Source organism: Tiliqua scincoides, chromosome 1 (assembly GCF_035046505.1).
Source record: "Tiliqua scincoides isolate rTilSci1 chromosome 1, rTilSci1.hap2, whole genome shotgun sequence".
Taxonomy (NCBI): domain Eukaryota; kingdom Metazoa; phylum Chordata; class Lepidosauria; order Squamata; family Scincidae; genus Tiliqua; species Tiliqua scincoides.
The window spans coordinates 283,569,870-283,593,447 of record NC_089821.1 but is presented as its reverse complement, the minus strand read 5'-3'; the positions used below and the strand labels follow the sequence as shown (position 1 = coordinate 283,593,447).

At 44.2% G+C, this 23,578-nt stretch overlaps 2 protein-coding genes across 2 annotated transcripts in view; one reads left to right on the top strand and one right to left on the bottom strand.

The window, feature by feature from the left end:
• DLST (dihydrolipoamide S-succinyltransferase) overlaps positions 1-11,091 on the bottom strand; it is a 32,249-nt gene extending 21,158 nt beyond the window's left edge. The window contains exons 1-3 of the mRNA XM_066627281.1: positions 10,947-11,091; positions 1,585-1,618; positions 71-119 (exon numbers count right to left, since the gene is read on the bottom strand). Of these exons, the coding sequence (XP_066483378.1) occupies positions 71-119; positions 1,585-1,618; positions 10,947-11,021 (158 nt within the window). The 5' untranslated portion in view covers positions 11,022-11,091. The remainder of the gene's footprint in view (positions 1-70; positions 120-1,584; positions 1,619-10,946) is intronic.
• A 3,843-nt stretch (positions 11,092-14,934) lies between these two features.
• Positions 14,935-23,279, top strand: PROX2 (prospero homeobox 2). The gene is made up of 4 exons (XM_066612076.1): positions 14,935-18,353; positions 19,042-19,149; positions 20,752-20,946; positions 22,464-23,279. Exons 1-4 carry the CDS (start codon positions 16,920-16,922, stop codon positions 22,650-22,652), a joined length of 1,926 nt encoding a protein of 641 aa, XP_066468173.1. The 5' UTR covers positions 14,935-16,919; the 3' UTR covers positions 22,653-23,279.
• Positions 23,280-23,578: the final 299 nt, after the last annotated feature.

Genomic DNA, 23,578 nt, shown 5'->3' with positions numbered 1-23,578 from the left:
GATCTTAACAAGATCAATTTAATTCTGCAAGACAATTTAATTCTGCAGGCTTTGGAAGCTGTATACTTACAAATGCTTCCTACTGTTGGTATAAGCCAGTCCATGGCATCGAGAGACACCTGTAAAACAGAAATTAATTTAATTTGGCACAGTTGATATCCATAAATGTCCATATTGGTATACTAGTCCCCAAGAATCTTCATGTAAGGAATAACGGTCTTGAGTAAGAAAACAAAGGCCCAAACCAAATGTGCACTTATTCCATGAGAAAAATATATCATGAGTTTCAACTCAACTAGAATTTTATATGTTGACCACATTCCAGGCTTTGTTCATGGCACAAGCTGCACCTCCTTTACTATCAACCATTTTCCAGCAACTTCCTGGGTCTGTAGAAATCCCAATAGAACTTGCCTGCTGGGTACAATTTTCCTTTGAGGCTTTGCCCTTCTCAGGGCAGGATATTTCCTGGCTCAGGCATACATGGTATTGTGGTTCCCCACACTAACTTTCCCCAGGGGGTCTTTCCCCCACATTTTCTGCAGTTCTACAACAAAATAAGCAGCAATTTCCTGAAGGGAAACCCCTTTTGGAAAAAAAAGGGGGGGGCTCTCCTCCCTGTTTCCAAGCAGGAAGGTTCCCACAGAATCAACAGAAGTTCATGTTTTTTTGGGATTGATTAGGAAGTTTCTAGGGGCAATATTCCTGTTCAGAACCAGAGAAGGAAGCTCCTGGGTGTCCCCTGCAAGCCTAATCAATCACCCCAGCACAATTCATTTGTGCCCTGTAGAGGCAGGTTGAACAAGCCTCTGCTTCATTCTGCACTACAACTTCCGAAGGCTGCAAGAGCGAGGATGAGGGACTTCTCAACAGGCAACATGGCCCAAAAAGGGAAAATGTCCTGAAAAATTGCATTCCAAATGCACAGTTTTCACATGATTCTTTTTGTACATGGGAAAAACAAGCTCCACGATCCCCAGGGCAATATTCTGCATATTATTAGTGCGTGTGCCAGCATGCATGGCAACTTGCCCTTCTCAAGGCACTATGACTCCAGCCCCTCTCCATACCTTGAAGAAGTAGGTTCAGGAAAGCTGGAATCATTTCATTTCAATCTTTTCACAAGTAAAGTTGGGGTCCCCCTCCCCTGAGGGGAATCTCCTTTCCAAAAACACCATGCCTGCCCACTTATCCATCTCCCATACACAAGTAGGAAACAAAAGGAGTTCAGTGGAACATGCCTTTATTCTTAGTATAGGAAATTGCCAACAAAGCTAAAAATGGATTTAATTGGGGTTCATGTTTACTTTATATAACTACTTTCAAGTATTCCAGCTTGGAAATAAATATGTGGGAAATGTGTGTTAATTCTATACGGGTGTTAGACATCTCTAGGGAAGCATATAGTTTGCTTCACGTTTAATTTTTAAATTTATAAAATTTAATTTAACCAGTTTAAAAAAAAGTCTTGATAATTAATTTTATCATTTCCTGTAGCTTCTCACTACCTTTTGGTTCAGTTTTTCTTGTTACAAGGAATATGAAAATAACAATACAAGACTGAACCCTAAAAATAAAACTCACCAGAGAGCGAGCGTTTCCCTTGTGGACAATTTCCCTGCCAAAGAGAAAGATTATACAATTACCAATGCACAGAGTAGTTAAGAAGAACTCTGAGGACTCCACTTTCTACAGTATTCCATATTCCACACTAGAGAATCCATGCACCAGTCTCAGTATGACAGAATGGCTCCTTCTCAAACCACTCTGAATGCCCTGAGCCAGTCAAAAAAAGACACCCCAAATCAAGCCATAACATTCACATTGCTTTTCTCAGGTAAAAAAAAAAAAAGGACTCAGAAAATTAGCATGAGCTCTCAGCATCTCTCAGTTGCTGTCCTTGTAAATAAAAAGGCTTAATTAGGAAGAAGATTGGGTTATTGAAATCTAATGTTGCGGAATATAGTTGCTAAATATTCAGCCAGAAAATTTACAGACCCTGATACAAACAGATCTCAGGTTACAGATATAAACCTCTCGCTAAGAAGCAAAAGTCTTTGCTTTTATAAAGTTGTTGTTATAAATCCTGAGAGGTTAACTCTGGAAGGTACCTGAAGGGAAAAAGCTTTCCAAGCATAGACCCTCCCCTCCAAGAACTGCAGTTTATGACACTTTAACCCAGTTAAGCAGGTTTTTACAAATTATAAACTTCTGTTTTATATTTACTCCAAGAAATGAATTTTATGAGTTTTACATTGCCCATGAAACACCTTTCTTCAATTAGTTTATAGAGAAACATCATCACAATTACATAATATTAACACATTCGTTAAAACTATCAACTTAAAAGATAAAACCTCAAAAATCCTAGGAGAATAAGACACTGAAAAGATAGCAGTGTAGACACCAGGTAAGTCTTTCTAGTGAGGAAATTCCATAAGAGAAGCAATAAAACTGAGGTGGCCCTTTTTCTGGTTTCCACCTACTTCAACTCAAATGGCAGAGGTACCTCGAAGGAAACCTCTGAAGATGCTTTTAGTGCACAGGCAATTTGATGTGGAAGTATGCATTCCATAGGTATGCCAAAACCTAAAACCTAAACCATGTAGGGCTTTAAAGGTCAACATTAGCACCTAAAATTGAGCTTCAAAATGGGCCAAAAGCCAGTGAAGTTCTTTAAGCACTAGTGAAAAATGTTCACATTGCCTAGTCACAGTTAACACTATAGAATAATGTGTCATAGCACATTGGTGTGCCGTGAATGGTCCACAGATGTGCCACAGAATTCCGGGGAAGGGTAATTTATTAGTAGGGCCATTGGGAGATGCAAGCCCCCACCATTAGCATGGTGTGACTTGTCAATAACAAAAATACTGATGGTGTGCTTTAACAATTTTAGTGTCTTGTCAGCGTGCCACGAAATGAAAAAGGTTGAAAATCGCTGCCCTACCAGCTATATTTTGAAAAAACTGCAGCTTCTGAACAGTCTTCAAATTTACATCACATTACAAATGACAATTTAGGAGAGGCTGCAGCTGGCACACCAGCAGCTACTGATGAGACACTCTATGCCAGTTGGGCTTCTAGTGAGAAAGAAGTGGATGAAAGAGCTCACAAGTCTGCAAAATGAACTGCTATGAGAGCATTCACTAGATTGTAAATCTCTTTGGCCTAAGATAGCATGTACTTTATAATCAGGTAGGAATTCTCACCTTCATAATCAGGTACACAGACTTATGGAGACGAGAAAACAAACTGTTTTTGAATTTTGCTTGCAGAACCAAGAACAACACACAGTGGGTTTTTTTGCTCCTTGCTATTATGCACATTGTAAAAATAGTACTTTAAATTGCTTAGCGCACATTGCTATACTTAAAACAAGGAAAACCCCAGACATATTTTGAAAAGTACAAACTAATTAAAGAAGTAGAGTATAATACAAGAATTGGTTTAGTAGTGGTTACCAGATACTGCACCCCACTAGATCACAAGGGAGAAACAACAATTTATCTCATTTACAGCATGGAATGGAAAAGGCAAGAAACAGGAGTCTCTCTAGCCATTTTTCTTCTCCAAACAGCACAGCAAGTGAGAAAGCACACAATCTCCCTCTCTCCCCGAAGCCCTCTGGCAAGTGCAGAGAGACAGGTTCCTTGTTGTAAACTTAGGGGGGTTTGGGGTGCTCAAGAGTTCTTGGTTCTCGAACCCTAAAGCCCTCAAGGCCCCCCTGTCCAGTAATAGTGCCACCACCCTGTATGTGTCAGTGGCTCAGTCCAGGGACACTGAGACCCTCTAGGCTTAACTCTATACCTTGCAGGCACTGAGCTCTTTCTCCAATTAAAGCTTCAGTCCTCAAGTTACTAGACCTCAATGAGCACTTGGTAGTTTGCTGAACGGCTAGGCAGGATTCTGAACCTTTGTCCCCAACAGACAATGAAACAACTTCCTAAAAGAGATTTTAGTTTATAAAGTACATAAGGTTACATAAGGCAGCAAATGCTAGAGGCATAAGCATCTAGGAAACATATCAGCAATAAAATAATAAAGCTAGCTGGCTGTCCCTATTAATACCTATCTCTCACCTGAGTCAGTTACTCTTGTAGATCTCTTAGCTCCAGGCTACCTGTGAGACCAGATGCCCATGGTGGACAATGGAGCTGCACCCAAATACTCTGCCCAAGAAGAACCGGACACACCCCTTGGGGCACTCATTATTATACTTCTTATGCTAATAGTACTGAGGTGACTTCATACTTATTTAGACTGTCCAATCAGAAACTTTTGAGGACAGAACCTTCTGGGAGTGGGTCTGGTTGCTAGCCCTCCTAGCTCTTACCCCTCCCAACTGGAGATCCATAGCTGCATTCCATTCGGCTTGATCAGGTGCCCCTCAGTCTACTGAGGTGTTAAACATTCCAATGGGCTGTAATTCTTGTTGTCTGTCCTTTCTGGCCAGCAAAGGAGAGACAACAATCTTTTTGTTTGTTTACTCACATTCTTGCAGCTAGGAACTGCTATCCACTTCTCCGTTACTGATTTAGTTTGGTTCAGGCTTCACATGCTAACCTAGGCCTAAACTGTACATATTCATGACAGTCCTCTTGCTCACTTGCAAGGAGCTTTGGATAAGGAAAGAAACAGGAAATGATACTCCTGCTGCATTCCTCCCCCCCCCCCTTCTCCAAACTGCAACACAAGATCCTGTCAGAGATTGCTGGGAGTCCTCTTCAGGGAGAGGCACATTGCCCTGTTAAGTGGAATGGTGGGTTTCTGGTGGATACTACTCTATTGATCTGGTATGTCCACTAGAATTCCCTGATGGAATTAAAGCTTCATGTTACATGGCTCCTCAGTTATGTTCCACAAAATTTTAATAATCAGATTCCTTCTGACCACTGGGTGTCAAGGCACCATTCAGCACCATTTATGCTGAGTAGATGCAACTCTGCCTCTCCACTCTTCCTGTCCAACCTGCATCTCCAATATTTCCATCTGGATATTTCACTGGTGTCTGAAACACACCATGTCCCAAGACTGATCTTCTCATCTTTTCTCCCAAGCTCTCCTTTTCTTATTCACATTTCATATCCACTGACAGAGTCAACATCCACCCTGTTCAGGAGGTAATTTTCTTTGATTTTCTCTCCTTTATGCCCTTTCCCTCCCATTTAGTCCATTACAAAATTATCTTGCTTCTCTCTTTGCAATATTACAAAAATATATCCTTTCCTGTCTGTTCTGACAACTAAGAAAGAAAATCAGGTGAGCCTGTCACCCTTAAGACTGCAAATCAACAAAGAAAATACTTATTCCAGGTCCTTAGGTCAAAATATTCCACCACCTGGTAGCACAGCCTATCCGCATTCTGTAATCACACCTCAGGGGTAATTCCCAGGTAACCACTCTGTTCACCCAAGTCAACCCGTCACCAGAGCTGAATCTAGATCAGGGGTCTCCAAACCCTGGCCCGGGGGCCAGATGCGGCCCGTGACAAGCCTCTATCTGGCCTGCAGCCAGGCTCTTGTCCCCTGAAAGCCTCTGGCCCACTCAACTGTACATGACCAGAGCTGTGCTCTGGTTGTGTCTAGAGGGTGTTCTGAGGGCCAGAGAGGTTGAATGAATGAGCCCAATCATTCATTTATTCACTCATCTAAGTTCCATCTCTAATTTATTTATTTATATTTTATATCTAAAAAATTTTTTCCGGCCCTCAACACCACGCCAGATATTTGATGCAGCCCTCTGGCCTAAAAGTTTGGAGACCCCTTTTCTAGATCAAAAGAGGTAGACTTCACAGCCCAAAGGAATGACAAAGATCTCCTTTTGATGGCAACCCACCAGCAGTACCACCAGCAGAATATAGCACCACAAACCCTAAACTGAAATTTATCAGTAAATTATATTCTAAAAATAACATAACAAAAGGCATGGAAATATGCTAAATGGAGGAAATATAGAGCTGCTTAGAGTACACATAAAGGTTTGTTTCTGTCACTATTACAAAACAAAAGTGTGTGAGTGAAGGGTAATATGGTTAAGTTATACTCTGGCTCATCTGACATTTAACCCATTTTTGCCTGGCTCACGGGTGTAGTATGTATTTGGTCCCTGTTGTGTATATGCAAAGTTGGGCAGAAATTGCTTAAGGTAGACCTAGGAAATGGCATTTTAACTGAACCTTATCCCTGCCCCAGGAGCTAGTCACCTGCTACTTTATCTTAGGTACCAGGTGCTATGAGGATCAGCTAATTATGAATGAGCAGGCTGTGTCATCCTGGGTTACATATAACGGCCAGGATATAAATTATATTTATTTAATTTACAGATTTATATCCTGCTTTATCTCCCAAGTGGGCATTCAAAGTGACCCACTTGGAACAGCTGAAGTATGCTTCCAACTACAGTACAAGTTTTTCAATTTTTTTGGATAAAATTGATCAATTGGGGGAGAGGGATCCCACCTAATTAACACCCCAACAATTTTAAAGGTGATAATTGCTACCTGTAGCAGTGATTTGAGAAAATCATTGCTTCAGAAGAAACTGCCACTTCAAGGGGATGCAGTGTGGAGGAAACCACCCTCTTGCCACTCCTGACAAGGATCACTCTCTCCATCATTAAAAAAAAAATCTAGAACCACACTTAAAACTCATTTGCATGCACTGACTCAAGCCCACCAGCTCCCTCTTCCTTGGCTGATACCAGAGCTTCAAGCAGCTCTTGCACAACCTAATGCCCATTCCACCTATCTGCCTAGCCACCTGCTAGGGCAGTTCAGAGTTGCAGGGCACCAGCAGCCTGAGTCTTTCATAATCTTGTCTATGGTAGGTAGAAGGCAGATCAGGATCTACTGGTAGACTGCTGTACACTTTGTAAGAGACTGGTAAAGGTTTCTGGCTTCTAGTTTTTAAAAAATAGAAAGGTTTCCTCTCCTTTGAATTAAGAAGACTGCAAACACTCAGATGTAGATGTATATGCAGGTCATCCCAGTGCATTCATGGGGTGCAACAGGTAGTCAACTCCATTCTGAGTCATCATTTTGTATCTGACTTCAGTTGATGAAGCTCAAGGAGAAACAAAATAGATACTGAAAGCTGGATCATGTCTGCTGCAATCCATTAGTGAGCAAGGCAAGCTGTACTTCTCGCTTCATCTTATATTTAGCTTACCTTTCCACCCATACACCACACATATACTAGACCTCATCCAATCTGAGTTAGCATGCTGGACCCCAATCCCATAAATTGTAAAGCTTTTCCCATTTGACTTTCATACTCTGAATTTTGTCGAAATAACTCATTTGACATTTAACTGCACAGCTGAAAAGTCTCAGATCCATTCCCATGCTCCTTATTTCTTTTGCTACACTGAAAGTTTTGAACTATCTTACTTTCCAGAAGCACTTCCTTCATAAGCAGTTTAGATTTCCACTGTGCAGTTAACTTGCCTACAGACAACTTAGGGTCCAATCCTATCCAACTTTCCAGCACCAGTGCAGCCCCGAAGTAGAGGAACAAATGTTCCCACACCTTGAGGAGGACTCTGTGACTGCTTCCCCACCATAGGATGAAGTGCACACCTCACTGGCAGGGCTGCACTGGCACTGGAAAACTGGATAGGATTGGGCCCTAAGTTGTCTGTAGGTAAGTTAACTGAACAGTGGAAATCTAAACTGCTTATGGAGGAAGTGCTTCTGGAAAGTAAAACAGCACAATCCTATGCCTGTCTACTCAGAAGTAAGTTCCATTGAATTCAAGAGGAATTATTCCCAAGTGTGTGTAGGATTGCAGTCTCAGTTCCATGAACACACAGTTGCACTTATTTCCAGGTAAACATCTATAGGTTTGTACTGTTAGCTACACTAACTGCCCTCCTCCCAACAAGCAGTGAGAAACTCCTGTCTTCAGTAGGATTCTTTTCCCATGGCTGAAGTAGTTTGTCATGGATATTGCTTCCCCAAACACTCTCTATGTCACAAAACAGAAAAACAGAATACTAGAGCTGGGAGGGACCTTGAAGGTCCTCTAGTTCAGGGCTGGTCAAACCATGGCCCAGGCCAGATAGGACATTTGTGCGGATTCATCCATCCAGTGAATGGACCTTTCGGTTCTGCCCAGGCACTACACAATGCCCTCCATGCTCAGGGGACAGGAACGCTCTGGGCAGTTGTGTCTGTCCAGACATCCTGTCACCTGGCCTTCTACGACGCCGGGCAAACAATGTGACTGCCCAGAGTGTCCCTGACCCCCAATCATGGAGGACATAGCATGGAGCGGAATGGAAAGTGGTCGGAACAGGGACAGTAAGGCAGTGACTGTGAGTTTGGGCGCTGCTGCTGTAGGCCAACCTCCTGCTTAGTGCAGGTGACTACATGATCTCTGACAGATGGCCATCCAGCCTCTGCCTGAAAACCATCAAAGAGGGAGAGCCTGCTACTGAACAAGGCAGCCTGTTCCAGTGCTGGACAACTCTTAGGAAATTCTTCCTCATGTCTAGCCTAAATCTACTTCCCTGTAATTTCAACCTTTTGGTTCTAGACCAGGGGTGCTCAATAGGTGGATCGCAATCTACCGGTAGATTGCGAGGCAAAATGAGTAGATCCCGGAGCCCTGTCTCTCCAAACTGTTAATATGTCAGTTTCATCTAGTGACTAGACGAAACTGACATATTTAGCTGACACTAAAGTGACACTGCAAGGACACTTTAGCTGCTCTTCAGGCATGCAGCAACAAAACTGGCGAAACTGACTAGACTCCAGCAGGGGCGCCATACATTAAAGGGGGTGTCTGTCAGACGCTTCCTTCCCCCTGGTAGATCTCCGGGCCTTGCTGGGTTTCAAAGTAGCTCTCGAGCCAAAAAAGTGTGAGCACCCCTGTTCTAGACCTACCCTCAGGAACCATGGAAAGCAAGCCCTCCTCTTCTTCTATAAGACAGCCCTTCAGACGCCTGAAGGAGGCTGCCATCTCTTCTCCAGGCTAAGCATACCAAGTTCTTTTCACCCCGTTCCTCAGGATTTGATTTCTAGACCCCTCATTATCTTTGTTATTCTTTCCATGTCCTCCTTTGAATATGGTGCCCAAAACTGCACTCCGTAATCCAAATGAGGTCTGGTTAGTGCAGAATAGAGCAATTACTTCTTGTAATCAGACTCTATGTCACTGCTAACACAGCTCAGCAATACAGTCACTTTTTTTTGCCTTGGCATCACACTGCTGGCTCATGTTCATGATCCAATAAAACACCTAGATCTTTTTCACATTTGCTACTGTCAAGCCAAGTTTCTCTCATACTGTACTTGTGCATTTGAATTTTTGTTCCTATGTGCAAGACCTTACATTGTGTGTCTGTTCATCTCAGTGGTATGAGCCCGCTAGTGGAGCCCGTCAAGATTATTCTGAATCCTTCTCTCCTTCCCTAATCATTCAAGCCTGCAATTTTTTACTCATTCTTTGAAGTCATTTATTCTTATATTTCTGCCTTTCATGTCTTTTTTTACACAACAACTCCACACTTGTCCAAGTCTTAATCTCTCCTCTGGCCCCTCATAATAGTGTGCTTGACTTTGCCTTAGCATTTCCCTTTGTAAAACAAAGTTTGCTTCTTTGAGCCACCTTCTCCCTTTTATTTAGATTCTCAGTGATTTTTCCTAATTAACTATATGAAAAAGTCAGATACTTTCTTGATGACCAGCTTACTCCTTGCTCACTGGGCCTGTTTGTATCAAAACTACATCCAGATGCCTTACTTCTGTCAACACTTCGCATGATACAAGAAGCATGACACATTCTTCCATTTTGAACAAATAAATAATTAAAGAAATAACTGGGTATGTGAGCAGCTTTTAACTGGACTTAAATGAGAATACCATAGCCAACTACTACAAAATAGGGAGACCCTTTGCCTGCTACCGCACACAACTGCTTGGTGACAAGGAGCTTTGGGGTCCAATTCAATATTCCAGTGCCCACGTAGCCATAATGCAGCCCCTAGGTAAGGGAACAAACACTCCCTTACCTTGAGGAAGCCTCTGTGACCGATACCCCTCCGTGGGATGCAGCTTTTTGGCACGGCTGCATCAGCACTGGAAAGCTGGATAGGATTGGGCCCTTAATGAGCCACCTTATTGAAAACACCTTACCACAGTATAAGAGCCAATACGGAACACTATTGTAATTTATAGCAATGCAAGTTGATGACAACTGTCAATGAAAATCACATGAACAAACTTTAGAGGATCTGCAAAGGTTTACTTCTTTATTGAGGAGGGGTGCACCTGTGTTTACCAGGTGCCAGGTGCACCCCTCCTCTTTGCCAGGGGGAAGGGCTGCCACTTACAATCATCTATGGGGCAAGGGCACTTGGGGTCATGCTGGGAGAACAGGTCTCTAAACGCTCTAGGTGACCATCCCATACGCAAGCGCGCGCACGCTCACACACACGCCTGTGCTTCCACACAAGCACGGACCATGCGTGGTTGTCACTGGCGTGCCACCCTACAGAGCCACCTTCACGCCAGGCAGCTTTCTCCATCGCATCCAAGCTTGTGGCAGCCCCAACACATCAGCCCAGCCCTGTAGACTTACAGCCCAATCCTATGCAGGTCTACTCAGGAGCAAGGACCGTTGTGTTCAATGAGACCTCAGACTGCAGTCCTCCCCACACTCACTGACTACAACGGGGCTCACTTCTGAGCAAACCTGCCTAGGCTTGGGCTGTCAGCCTCCGAGAAGGCTTCCCTCACCCTGGAGCGGGAGGAGCCCGGCGGGAGGGAGCCCGGCGCCGTATTCGGGGTCTCCAGGCGGCCCCGGCCCGGAGGGGAGGAGAGCGGGCCGCGGGCGCGACTGCCACCCTCCGCGCCGCGTCCCCCTTGCCCTTGGCGTCGCCCGCCGGGGTCCCTCGTGTCCGGCCGCCGCCCTCCACCCTGTGCCGCCCTCCACCGGCGATACCTGCCGAGCGGCGCAGAACGAGCGGCCGAGCGCCCGGCCGAGGCACCGGGCCCGCGCCAGGGAAAGGAGCAACATCGCTGTGGCAGCGGCAGGAACGGCAGCGGCGTAGAGAAGAGCCCAGGGCGCGCACCGGAAGCAGGCCCGGCGGAGGCCGGAAGTGTCCCAGCATTGACCAATCACGATGAGCGAGAGAGAAAGAGGCGGGAGCAAAATGGGCGGTGCCAAGGGGAGCGCAGAGGCAGGGCTGACGAGGGAGGCCGACCACTCATCGGAGGGGGGACGGTGAGCGGTCCCCTGGATACTGAGTGGCCGCGTTGGGGAAAGGGGCGGTGGACCCGCCTTAGGAGAAGGAGGCGAGCCACGTGCGGGGTGGTCGCGGATGCTCCAGCTGTGCCACTCACAGAGTGTCTCCGCCCCCCATGCTCTGTCTCCTTTGCAGAGACCGCCCGAGCAGCTCTAGCCTGCCTTGTGAAGGGCAGAGCATCCCCAGGGCCCATCTGGTCCAGCATCCCGTTTCCACGGAACTTCTGAGTAGACATGCATAGGATTGGGCTGAAAGACAGCTGCCTCTTGCTCTGAGGTGCCAAACGCCCAGGGGCAGCTGTGTCTGCCCTATGTGAAGTTCTGCAGCCTGGAGGAGCTGCCCAGCCCCTCATAAGAACCTCAGAAGAGCTCTGCTGGATGAGGCCCTGGCCCATCTGGTCCTGCTTCTGTATCTCGCTGTGGCCCACCAGATGCCTCAGGGAGCTCACAAGATACAGGCGTGTGTTGCTTAACAACTATCCACTTAATAACAGACCGCATATACAACCTTGGTCAAAGCGCAACAAAGAGGCTCTTAATGAGGCAGTCAGGACTCCCATAGCCTGCAGCAGTGTCTGTTGACACAAGGAGGCTCTTCAAAGAAGAGGCAGTTGGTCTCCAGGAGCCTGTGTAGCCAGCAAGTGTCTGACAGGGGGTGCCTGTTACACAACAAAGGCACTAGATTAAGTGTTGCATGCCTATACTTGCATCCCCTACATCTGGCATTCTATTTACCCTCACACACCCCCAATGAAGACACCAGACTGCACTTGGGTTTAACCTGGGCCACTTTATTAAACACAAGTGATGTGTTTAATAAAGTGGCCCAGGTTAAACCCAATTTTTAAAACATGAAACCTACTGAACATGCCACCCCTCCTTCGCCAGTCACCCTTGACTGGTGATAATCCCTGCATTCCAGGGCTCTTCCTGAGAGCCTTTTGACCTTCACTGGCTGCCTGGGGAGCAATTGGAAGTTCCATGGAGCTCTATGGGACTAACTTCCAAGTAGACCATGTAAATATGTAAATAATATTTATGTAAATAATAGATAACTGATAGTTGTGGTGATGATATGTAATCAGTCTGGGTCCATTATGCTCATAATAATTAAGCACTAATTTGATACAATTGCAGTTGAGCAATACTCATTAGCTTAATCTAGATTGCAGTGCACTCTTTTTTCTTCTTACTTTGTAGTACATGTTGGAAGATCCCGACTGAGGTTGCAAAAACTTTATAGTACAAATTGGAAGATCCCAGCTGAGGTTGCAAAAACTGAAATAATCATGCTTCCTCTCTAGTGCAATTCAGCCCTGATCTGAGTTTAAACAGCCCAAATCACATAAAAAAGGTTCTATAGCAATGTTTCTCAAACTGTGGGTCGGGACCCACCAGGTGGGTTGCAAGCCAATTTCAGGTGGGTCCCCATTCATTTCAATATTTTATTTTTAATATATCAGACTTGATGCTACCATGCTACATAACTACATTTGGGGAAATGTTACAGATTTGTACTTTTAACAGGCTACAGATATATGCTTTTAACAATGATAGTAAATGGAACTTACTCCTGGGTGAGTGTGGGTAGGATTGCAGCTGAGGACTGTTAAAAATTTTCCTGCTTGATGATGTCACTTTCTGGTCATGACATCACTTCTGGTGGGTCCTGACAGATTCTCAGTCTGAAAAGTGGGTCCCGGTGGTAAAAGTGTGAGAACCACTGCTCTAGAGCAGGGGTATCCAAAGTTTTTGGCAAGAGGGCCACATCATCTCCCTGACACTGTGTCAGGGCCGGGGTGGGGGGGGGAAGAATTAATTTACATTTAAAATTTGAATAAATTTACATAAATTTATGTCCCAGGGTCCCTTTAGGGAGAAGGGCGGGATATAAATAAAGTTTATTATTATTATAAATGAATATATTAGAGATGGAACTTGTATGAATGAATGAAGGTCTTGCAATAGCTCATGGCCTACAAAAGGCCTTACACAAAGCAAGGCTGGCCTTTCCTTTGCTGCCGCTGCTGCATCACAAATGTGAAACAGCAAGCAGTGGAGGGAGCTCTCATCCCATAGCTCATGCGAAAGGTCAAATAGTCACCCTCAGGCGGAGAGCAGTTGCCAGTGAGGGCTCCAACACATCTCCAGAGCGCCAGATGCTCATTGGAGACTATTGGCTCCCTGAGGGCCACATAGAGAAGACTCAAGGGCTGCAAGTGGCCCCAGGGCCAGGATTTGGGCACCCCTGCTCTAAGCATACATTGCTTTGACTGGAAACACATTTTTTCAATGAATCAAAGTTTGAAAAAAGGATCACTGTGGGTGGTACTTACACTCATCTCTCTTGTACCCCTGGTAAGTAGGTTTTATAGATTTTGTATTGCTTCATAAACCTGCAATGCTTGTACAACTAGAGGTGACAATGGAAGAAAATAAAAATGTATATATACCATGTGAAGTGATATCTCTCATAAACTACTTCCAATTCTCTTCAGAACTGTTATCTATCTTAAGGTTTCCTAAGTATATAGAAGCCCAAATATACAAAGGCAGGGAAAATTCTTGCACTGACCAACTCATCTCTTTTGTGCATATTCATTGGTTTCCTCAAGCTGGTTGGCTGCTATCCACCTCCTTCAGCCCCCTATCTGTGACAGTGGTGCTGCGATTAGAGAGATCTTTAATGACAGCATTCATGCTTTGATGCCCCCTTTCTCATTTAGAAACTCTGTATATTTCAGAAGCACAGGGTAGCATCCCACATCCCTATGGCACACAAGGTAGGTGCTGTGCTTCTGAAAAACAACTGAAGGAGACTGATATGTCTAAGGTTTGGCTGCCATAAATCCTAGTGGTCAGTGCTGAATATTCTCTTCATGGGGTGAGTATCTGTTTTTCTTGGTGTTTAACTTTGTACACTTTAGGAAGATTGTAGAAGTACAGCATTTTGCTTAGGTCATTGTGCTTTAAAAAAAACAACACTTATTTTGAAGAATTTATATCTGCAGTTTGGAGGCATGTTTGGGTGTTTAAAAGCACCTTTGATCATTTTGGTAGAATCTGGTTGTTTAGGATGTCTGGGACAGGAGTATCGGAAATCTGACTGGTTGCAATTATTCTAAGTTAGAAGAAATAGCCAGCTATTTGGTGTGTGCTTCACACTTGAGGACTATTCAGAAGTGACTCAGGAAATTTTGAGAACCCTTTTGATGAGTGATTTTTGTAGGGTAATTGCTTGGGGGCATCCAACAGTCTTATTGCTGGATGTCTCTGCAGAATAAAGGAAGGTTTGACTGTATGATGGAACACTTTTGGAAGCATATAGAAATACTTGGCCTCTGCATTCAAAGGAACTTTATTTGATCCTTTGCATTATTCAGAAAGCAGTCTGGATTTCTTTACAATTACTATGAGGATGCAGACGGTGATTTTAGAAACCAGGTGGATATGCCTGTGCTAGCACAGAGGTGGAACCTGAATTCATGTAAGATGTCTTATGATGCACATTTCACCCCTACAGTCCAATTCTGTATTGGCCTGTGTACTGCAGAAATGGGCATTTGGGGAGCCACTCTAAATGGTTAGGTGAGCAATATAGAATAATGTTAACTTTAAAACATCCTGAAATTGCTAACCTTTCTGGCTCTAGGCTTTAAAAGAATGGAAGTGTGTGTGCTATGTCTCCTGAAATCAGAAAATAAAAAGATTTCCATTGGTTAGGGATTGACATTTCAGTGCTCAGTGCAGATGCTATGACTCTTTTCCATTACTACTGTTTCCCATCCATTTCCCTTCTTTTTGAAAAAGGGGTCATAACTCAGTGTCAGAGCACATACGTTGGCTCTACTGTAGAAGATCCCAGGTTCAATCCCTGGCATCTCTAAATAGGGCTGCCAGTCAAGTAGACAATACTACTGAACTAGATGGACCAGTGGTCTGATTCAGTTTATGTGCCTTCTAGACTCAGCACTATTCCCTTCCTTTCAGCTCCATTCCATTCCAATCTGCTCCTTGGAACGTTGCTTATGGAAAGGAATATACTAAACTGATTGGCATGGAATGGCAGTCAGAGTGCCCTGGTTCTGAATGGCCATTGGAATGCATAGAACTCAGCATGATTTTTGGGAGCATTGTCCCCAAATGGCCAAAAAGAAAAACAATTGCCTTTCCAGTTGGTCACTGGAATGTATTGGAATGTATTGTAATTCTGTAAAATATTGGAATTGTAATTCTGTTGTAATTCTGCACCCTGGTTTGCACCTCTCACAAAAAATCTAGATTAACACATTTATGATGGCACCTGACACAGAAAATTAAAGCCTACCCCCTTCCTAATTAATGTGAGACACAATCTATTGGGAAGATTTACAATCAATGTTGACTTGAGCAGGAGCCATATAGACACAAAATCTGTGTCACTCCCCTTCATTCCAAGGGGGCTTCCACAGAAGAACTTGGTGGATTGTACCCCATGAGCTGGATCGGTCTAGCTTCCTCCCACTCTGAATGATACCCAAAATCAAATATCTCCTATGAAAGCAATGGAACTGCCTTATACTGAGTCAGATCATTGGTCCATCTAGCTCAGTATTGATGGACTGGCAATGGTTCTCCATGATTTTGGAGTCAAACTAAATGCTGTTTTAAGTCAGTGCTATGAAACTATCAGCACAATCTTATGCATGTCTATTAAGTCCCATTGTGTTCAATGGGACTTGCTCCCAGGAAAATTGTATAGGATTGTAGTCTGCATTTTTTTTTCTTGTTAAATAGCAAGTGGGTGTGCAGTTTAGGATAGGTGCATGGGAAGATTTTTTTGTAATGTACAGTACTTTGCCCCATATTATGGGGAGGCAGTGACTGCTATTTGCCCCAGAAGGGAATCTCCTATAGGTCAAATATTAGCTTGGGGGAGAAGCGATGTAGATCAGGACTGCAGCAGGGACAAGGGAGGGAGGGTTCAATTTCCCTGCAGGCATGCTACTAAACAAAGAAGAAACAGGCACATAGTGACATAGTGTGTACTCCAAAAGTCATGGCTAATTTGCTTTCAGACACATGCAGCTTGTCTGTCCAAAATGCTACCATCTTACATTGTGTTATGGTCACCTCTGGTTCAAACATGTAAAAGACTGCCAAAAGAAGGGAGAATTCATCTAATGAAAGGATAAGAAACTATGGTTTGATCTTAAGCAAACTTTTCGAAGTTCTTTTTCTCTTTAAAAACAGTTCAGCAATGGCATATGCTGATGAGCTAGTTGCAGAACCTCCATCTCTTGGAGAGGCTTTTTGGGGGACAGGTTGTACTAATAACCCACCTTGAAGAGGGTGTAAGAGAGATGATCCTTCCAACTCAGTGGTACTGTGATTGTTGGATACCAAAGGTGTTTCCACCTATACACTGTCTTATTTGATCAGAGATGTCAGAGAAATACTGGAAAGAATTGTTTCCTTGCATATAGGTCATTCTTTTGTATTGTCTTTAAAAACAATGCTAGGTAATTTTTTTTTCTTGCTACTCCAGATTTCTAGCCATTAGAAGCATAAAGACATTGAAGGCAGCCATTGTCTTGAAATCCTGAGTCGTGCCCAGATTACAATCTTATTTCACAAATAATACTTGTTATTCTGTTGGGTACTAGCCCTTCACCTCAAAGAAGAAAAGATATGAATAGGAACACTGTTCCTGACCAATACAATTTTAGCCCTGGTTCAGGACATGCAAGCGGACAGAAAGGGCAGCCTTGGATTGACAGGGAACGTGGTGTCCTTCCTCCTGCATCTTACTATGCATCTATAATATCACATCTCCTTAGCCAGCCAGAAGCTGACTGTGAGCTGGATCCAAGCTTTCTTCTCCCTTCCACTCAGAAAACTGAATTGCTCTTCCAAAGTGGTGGGAGCAACACACCTTCCAGGGAAGCCTCCTTCCTGTGCCAGTTGCCTGTCTCTAGCTTGAGTAACTCCAGCCAGTTTCAAAACGAACACTTACAAGCTAAGAGAGCAAGGGTAGAACACATTATCCAGGGAATGAGCATCATGCCACACCCTTCAGAGTCTGATGCCATAGAGGAAGGAGAACACCACCAGACAGAGAAAGAAAAGAAGAGCTACAGGGAGAACCGGAGAAAGCAGAAACTTCCTCAGCAGCAAAGTCCCCATGAAACCTCTGTGGCAAGATCTGGCAAAAGCAGCATCCAAGCAGAAGGATGCCTCCAACTGGAAAAACAGCTCCACCTTTTGCAGTGCCAGTTGGAGCTACTGCAAGAGAGATTCCTGCGGCCTTGTGAGCTCAGTGATTCCAGCCAAAGCCAAAGAAGCCTGGAGAAAACTAAGCATTTCCTGAAGAAGTTGGGCCAAAGTCTGGACAACAGTAACCAATGTGCTGTGAACGATTATCACAAAGATTTTTTATGGAGAACCGTTCCCAGGATGGGGAGACCCAAATTATCACAGGAAGAAGCTGGAATGATGGATTCGCATATTCAGCCTACAGAAGAGGAAACTCTGTCGGAGATATTAAAACATGAGTTAGTTCAGGTGGTGACACAGGCTGTGGACTCGGTTTTGAAAAAAGTCTGGTCTAACTCACCAGGCTTTCAATCCCAGTTGTGCAATAGTCCTTCAGTGACAGCCTCCTCTATGGGGAACACAGGTGCTGGAGAAAGCACACCCCAAAAATGGCTTCCTAGAGTTTCTTCCCATAAAGGCTCCATGTCTTTAATTACAGATAAAGCTCCAGGATTTTCTGTTTGTTCCATTCACTCCAAACTGGAAAGAAAACCCTGCCAGGTGCCGCATGTAAATTATCCCTTGATTATGTCCTCTGAGGCTCAAGGAAATGGTATTCTTAGCCAAATGTTACTATGTGATCAAAGTGGTCATTGGGGTCGCCTCCCTCCAAGAACAGTCCCTTCTCCAGAATCCGTAGACATGCCCTGGCAACCAATCAAATGGAAGTCATCAGTCAGGAGACACCAGCAATGTCCAGGATCCTATAAATCTGCTGATATGGAAAGTCTGACACCTCTTTCAGGTTCAAACACAGAGTGTGCTGAAATGCATGCAGTGATGGATGGGCTGCCCTTTCCCTCAACACATATATCCTTTAGAGGCCTTACTAGTATGTCACCACCTGGAGTCTTGACCTTAGTGGCTGTTCAGTGCCTTCTCACATGCCCTGATAAGGAGATAAGACACAATACAAGAGTCTGACTAAGTAAGCCTGTCACATCAGGGCCAAACACAGCAAGCATATGTGCAACCAAACTTCAAAGGCTACTATTGTTACAAAAAGGTTTGTGAGGAGACAGTTTGCAATGGAGAAGTTGGGGTGGGGGTCCTACCTACTGCCTTTTGGCTGCAAGTCCCTGACAATCTGCTTTCTGGTCATACAGGGTTCCAGATGTGTGTTTGCCTACTGGCATCCCAATTCTGAGTAAATCCCTGTGCAGCGATGCAGCAGCACTGGCCTGCTACCACTGTATCCCAGCAGGATTTTCAGTTACTAGAGGTCCCTGCACCAGCTCGATCACTGGCATAAGTCTGCATTGACCTGGAAAGGCAGATCAAGCCTGAGAAAGGATTTGATGTGTGCTGCCCAGCTTAGACCCACCCTGGACCCACCTAGACCCCCCTATTCCCTCATATGCCTGGCCTTGCAGATCCAGGTATCACAACAAAAGGAAGGAAACCAGTAGGCATGTTTAGGAAGGTATGGTTTTGTGTATGCTCAGTGGAAGTTGGGCAGGACTAGAAAAACAAGCCACTTTTTCCTTGACTCGATTACGTCCAGGATGCTTTGACCCCTGGCCATCTAAAAAAGGCTAAGCTGATGTTCTTCTTCACTCGCTATCCCACATCTTCTCTGCTGAAAGCTTATTTTCTTGACGTCCAGGTAAGAAGTGTCCATTTAATTTACTCCAAACTTTTTTTCTAACTTTATTTCTTGTTTTTCCAACAAAAACACAACATACTGGTCCAGCCTATTTATACATGGATTTTTTATATATGGATTTTACTCAACAGGAATGGCCCCTGCAAATGAGAAGGAATGTGCTGATCCCTGGAGAAGGGGAAAAATGCATCCCTTTAAAATCAGTTTAAAAAACGGAACAGTCCTTTAATAATCACAAGGCCAGACCACTTAAAGATCAATTGTGAAGCATTAGCAACCCCTAGTGTAAAGTTTAGAGAGTAGCACCATTTTTGTGCTTGTTCACAATAGATGGAGACCAGGGTTGATTGCTTCCATACTTTCATATTGCTGAGACATATTTTGCGCCCATAATAATAAAATGAACAATTATTCAGACTGCATAGAAGAAACCAGTAATCAAAGTCCTCTCCTCCCACTGGGAATAGGGACAAATTAAGGACCAATTCAGGAAAATTTGTATAGTATTACTGGCATAGAACCTTTAGCATCATCTACTATGGCATGTGATACTGGATGAGGGCTATCAACTGGATAAACTACTATATAAGCAGAAATATTGAATATAGAGTGGTAGGTCAAAAACTAGACAGCCCTACTTACTGTCCTTACAGAAATCTGCAATTTTAAAAAATAAGATCTGGGTTAAAGACAGTGTGCTGAATTGCAGTTTGCGCTGGTAGCAGAATGCTTGTCTTTATGAACATGTGAAATTGCCTTATACTAGGACAGGGGTGTCCAAAGTTTTTGGCAGGAGGGCCACATCATCTCTCTGACACTGTGTCGGGGGCCGGGGAAAAAAAGAATTAATTTACATTTGAAATTTGAATAAATTTACATAAGTTTACATAAATGAATATATTAAAGATGAACTTATATGAATGAATGAAGGTCTTGCAATAGCTCAAGACCTATAAAAGGTCTTGCACAAAGCAAGGCTGGCCTTTCCTTTGCTGCCGCTACTGCATCACAGATGTGAAACAGCAAGCAGTGGAGGAAGCCCTCATCCCACAGCTCTCGTGAGAGGTCAAACAGTTGCCTTCATGCTGAGAGCAGTTGCGTCGGGCCAGTGCTGGCTCCAACAAATTTCTGGAGGGCCAGAGGCTCATTGGAGACTGGGGGCTCCCTCAGGGCTGCATTGAGAGGCCTTGAGGGCCACCTGTGGCCCCAGGGCTGGGGTTTGGGCACCCCTGTACTAGGACATCGAGCAGCATACCCTACTTCCAGCATAGTTGTGACCCTGAAGTAACACATGCTGACGTTACAGCAGCTGCTGGCTCAAAATAGGCACAGAGCAGATAAACAAAATGAGAGTCAATGTAGCATAGTGTTGAATAGTGTTGGATTAGGATTTGGAAGAATTCAAATACTTCTTTAGTCATGAAACTCACTAGGTGACCTTTGGGTGGCTCAGCATAGCCTACCTACCTCACAGGAGAGGCCACAGAGACCAGTTATGCAAAATGGGGAGAGGGCAGGGTAAGAGTGGAATAAATAATGTCTTATACAGTGAATACAGGGGAGAATGTAGTCTGTAACTCCATGTCACATGTGCTTTTGCAGTTCACTCGCTGTATCACTTCTCAGCTCATCAAGTGGTTCAGCAACTTCCGTGAGTTTTATTACATCCAGATGGAAAAGTTTGCCAGGCAAGCCCTCTTAGAGGGAGTCATGGATCCCAACAGCCTCATTGTTTCAAGGACCTCTGAGCTCTTCCGGATCCTCAATATCCACTACAACAAAGGGAATGATTTTGAGGTGAGCTGAGCCCACACTGGTCCAATAACAGTTCTTTTAAGAGCTGTGCCTTATTTCGAGAAAAGGTCCTTTATTCAGCTCCATGCAGCATCAGTGTGTCCCTTATGGTTAAAAAAAAAACACTCTAGCGTTTGGGCCTCTTCAGCCTAGAAAAGAGACGCCTGAGGGGGGACATGATTGAGACATACAAAATTATGCAGGGGATGGACAGAGTGGATAGGGAGATGCTCTTTACACTCTCACATAATACCAGAACCAGGGGACATCCACTAAAATTGAGTGTTGGGCGGGTTAGGACAGACAAAAGAAAATATTTCTTTACTCAGCGTGTGTTCGGTCTGTGGAACTCCTTGCCACAGGATGTGGTGCTGGCGTCTAGCCTAGACGCCTTTAAAAGGGGATTGGACAAGTTTCTGGAGGAAAAATCCATTATGGGGTACAAGCTATGATGTGTATGCGCAACCTCCTGATTTTAGAAATGGGTTATGTCAGAATGCCAGATGCAAGGGAGGGCACCAGGATGAGGTCTCTTTTTATCTGGTGTGCTCCCTGGGGCATTTGGTGGGCCGCTGTGAGATACAGGAAGCTGGACTAGATGGGCCTTTGGCCTGATCCAGTGGGGCTGTTATGTTCTTAGAGAACACTGTAGAAAAGACATCATAAACTATAATGCAGAAAACTTACATATTGTGAACATAAGTGAATGAATGTGTCTGAGAGCCATGCCATGGCTGCTGTTTTATCTTTTCTGTTTGGGGTAAGGTTACTTTAAACCCCATCTGCATACTGTAGAGGCCTCGAGGGCTACCTAATTCTGATACATGCAGCTGGATTAGACTAAAAGAAATGGTAGAAATGCTTTTGTGGGTTGTCTGTGAGATTCTCTTGCAGCAACTCACAGGAAGAAAATCCACAGTCTCCAGCAACCCCCTTATGTGAAACCCCCTTGGTGAAAAGGACAGCCCTACAAGACATAATAGCAGTGAAATCTTTGTATTTCATCTGGGGTAGGACACTCAGGACAACATGTGCTGCAGATGTGTCATGGGCTTTACCCCATCTCCTCACTGGCTGTAGGATGGGAGGAGATGGACCCAAGAATTGACAACCAACCAATAGCTCCTATCACTAAATTATGACTCTCTGGAACACCACAGGGAGAGGTAGAACTGCTGTGTTAGGCAGAGCCACTCCAGCTGGTTTGTGAAGCTGGAGGGCACTGAAGTAGCACTGGGTCTTTTTCTTTTCTTTCTCTCTTTTTCTTTCTTTTGTGACTTTGCCATGGCCTGATTAGGGATAGAATACTCATTCTTCCTTGAACAGAGGATCAATTGCAATGTTCTGTTTCTTAAGAATGCAAACTCTGTCAGGATAATGATATTCTAGAAACCAAGGATACCCTCACTGAGTTTTCATACATTGTCTTTGTCAGGTGAAGATCAGTCCTGGGTATCCTGATGCCAAGCTGGCCAATGGCATGTTTCATATCCTAATCTTCTTATTCTCTGTCTCTATAGGTTCCAGATGGTTTCCTGAATGTTGCCAACCTGACCCTACAGGAATTCTTTAATGCCATCAGGGCAGGGAAGGACTTAGACCCTTCCTGGAAAAAACCAATTTACAAAATAATCTCCAAACTAGATAGTGAGATCCCAGATGCATTTAAATCCTCTAGTTGCCTCCAGGAGCTGACCCACCATGGCTAATGTACCATTTAGCCTGTTTTTACTGCAGGCTGCATTGCATGATCACAGTGGAGTATAATCACAAGACAATGTGGGGGAAAGGTCACTGCACCATCAATATGTCTGGTGCTTTATGGAATAAAATATTTGAAAGGCCCTATTCCTGAGAAGGGGGTAGACTTAAGGCTTCTCATTGCAGTATTCCTGAATGGCCAGTAAACAAGCATAACTCTCTCTGCCTCATTAATTTCAGAGGAATTTAGGAATTCCTGATCTTTGCTGGATTGCACTCAGGGCTCTCCATTCCTAAGTGCAACCTATGTAGAGCTAAATATAAAGTGGGACATGAATGTAAAATTCATGCTTCTTAATAATATAATCAGTGACTAGTCCTAGTATTCAATTTTTTTTACATGTTACTTACAATTTAATACCTTCCAGAGGGGAAATTGTGTTACTGGTTGCAGCTAAAGCAACACAGGGTATTGGAGCATCTTAAGTGCTTACCAATTTATTCTTGTGGAGGCCTTCCTACATGAAGAATATCTTTCAGAAAGTCAACTGTATCCTTATACAGTGGGTCCTCGTTATCTGTGGGAGATGGATTCCATAACCTCCCTTGCAAATACCAAAATTCAAGGATACTGAAATCGGGGGGGGGGAGAGTTGTGGCACCAAAATAACTTACCTGGGGGCCATACTGGGCCCTCCAGAGGTCTTGCTGGCATCCCAGATGTGACCAGAAGCTACTTCTGGTTCGCATCAGCAACTTCTGGTTGCATCTGGGAGATGTTCTGAGGCATTGGGAGGAGGGTCCTCAGAACACTTCCTGGGTTTGATCAGAAGTCACTGATGTGAACCAGAAGCGGCTTCCTGTCATGTCTGGGAGGCCATCTGAGGCGCAGGCTTAGCATCTGTGGATGCTCAAATCCATGGATGCAGAGCCC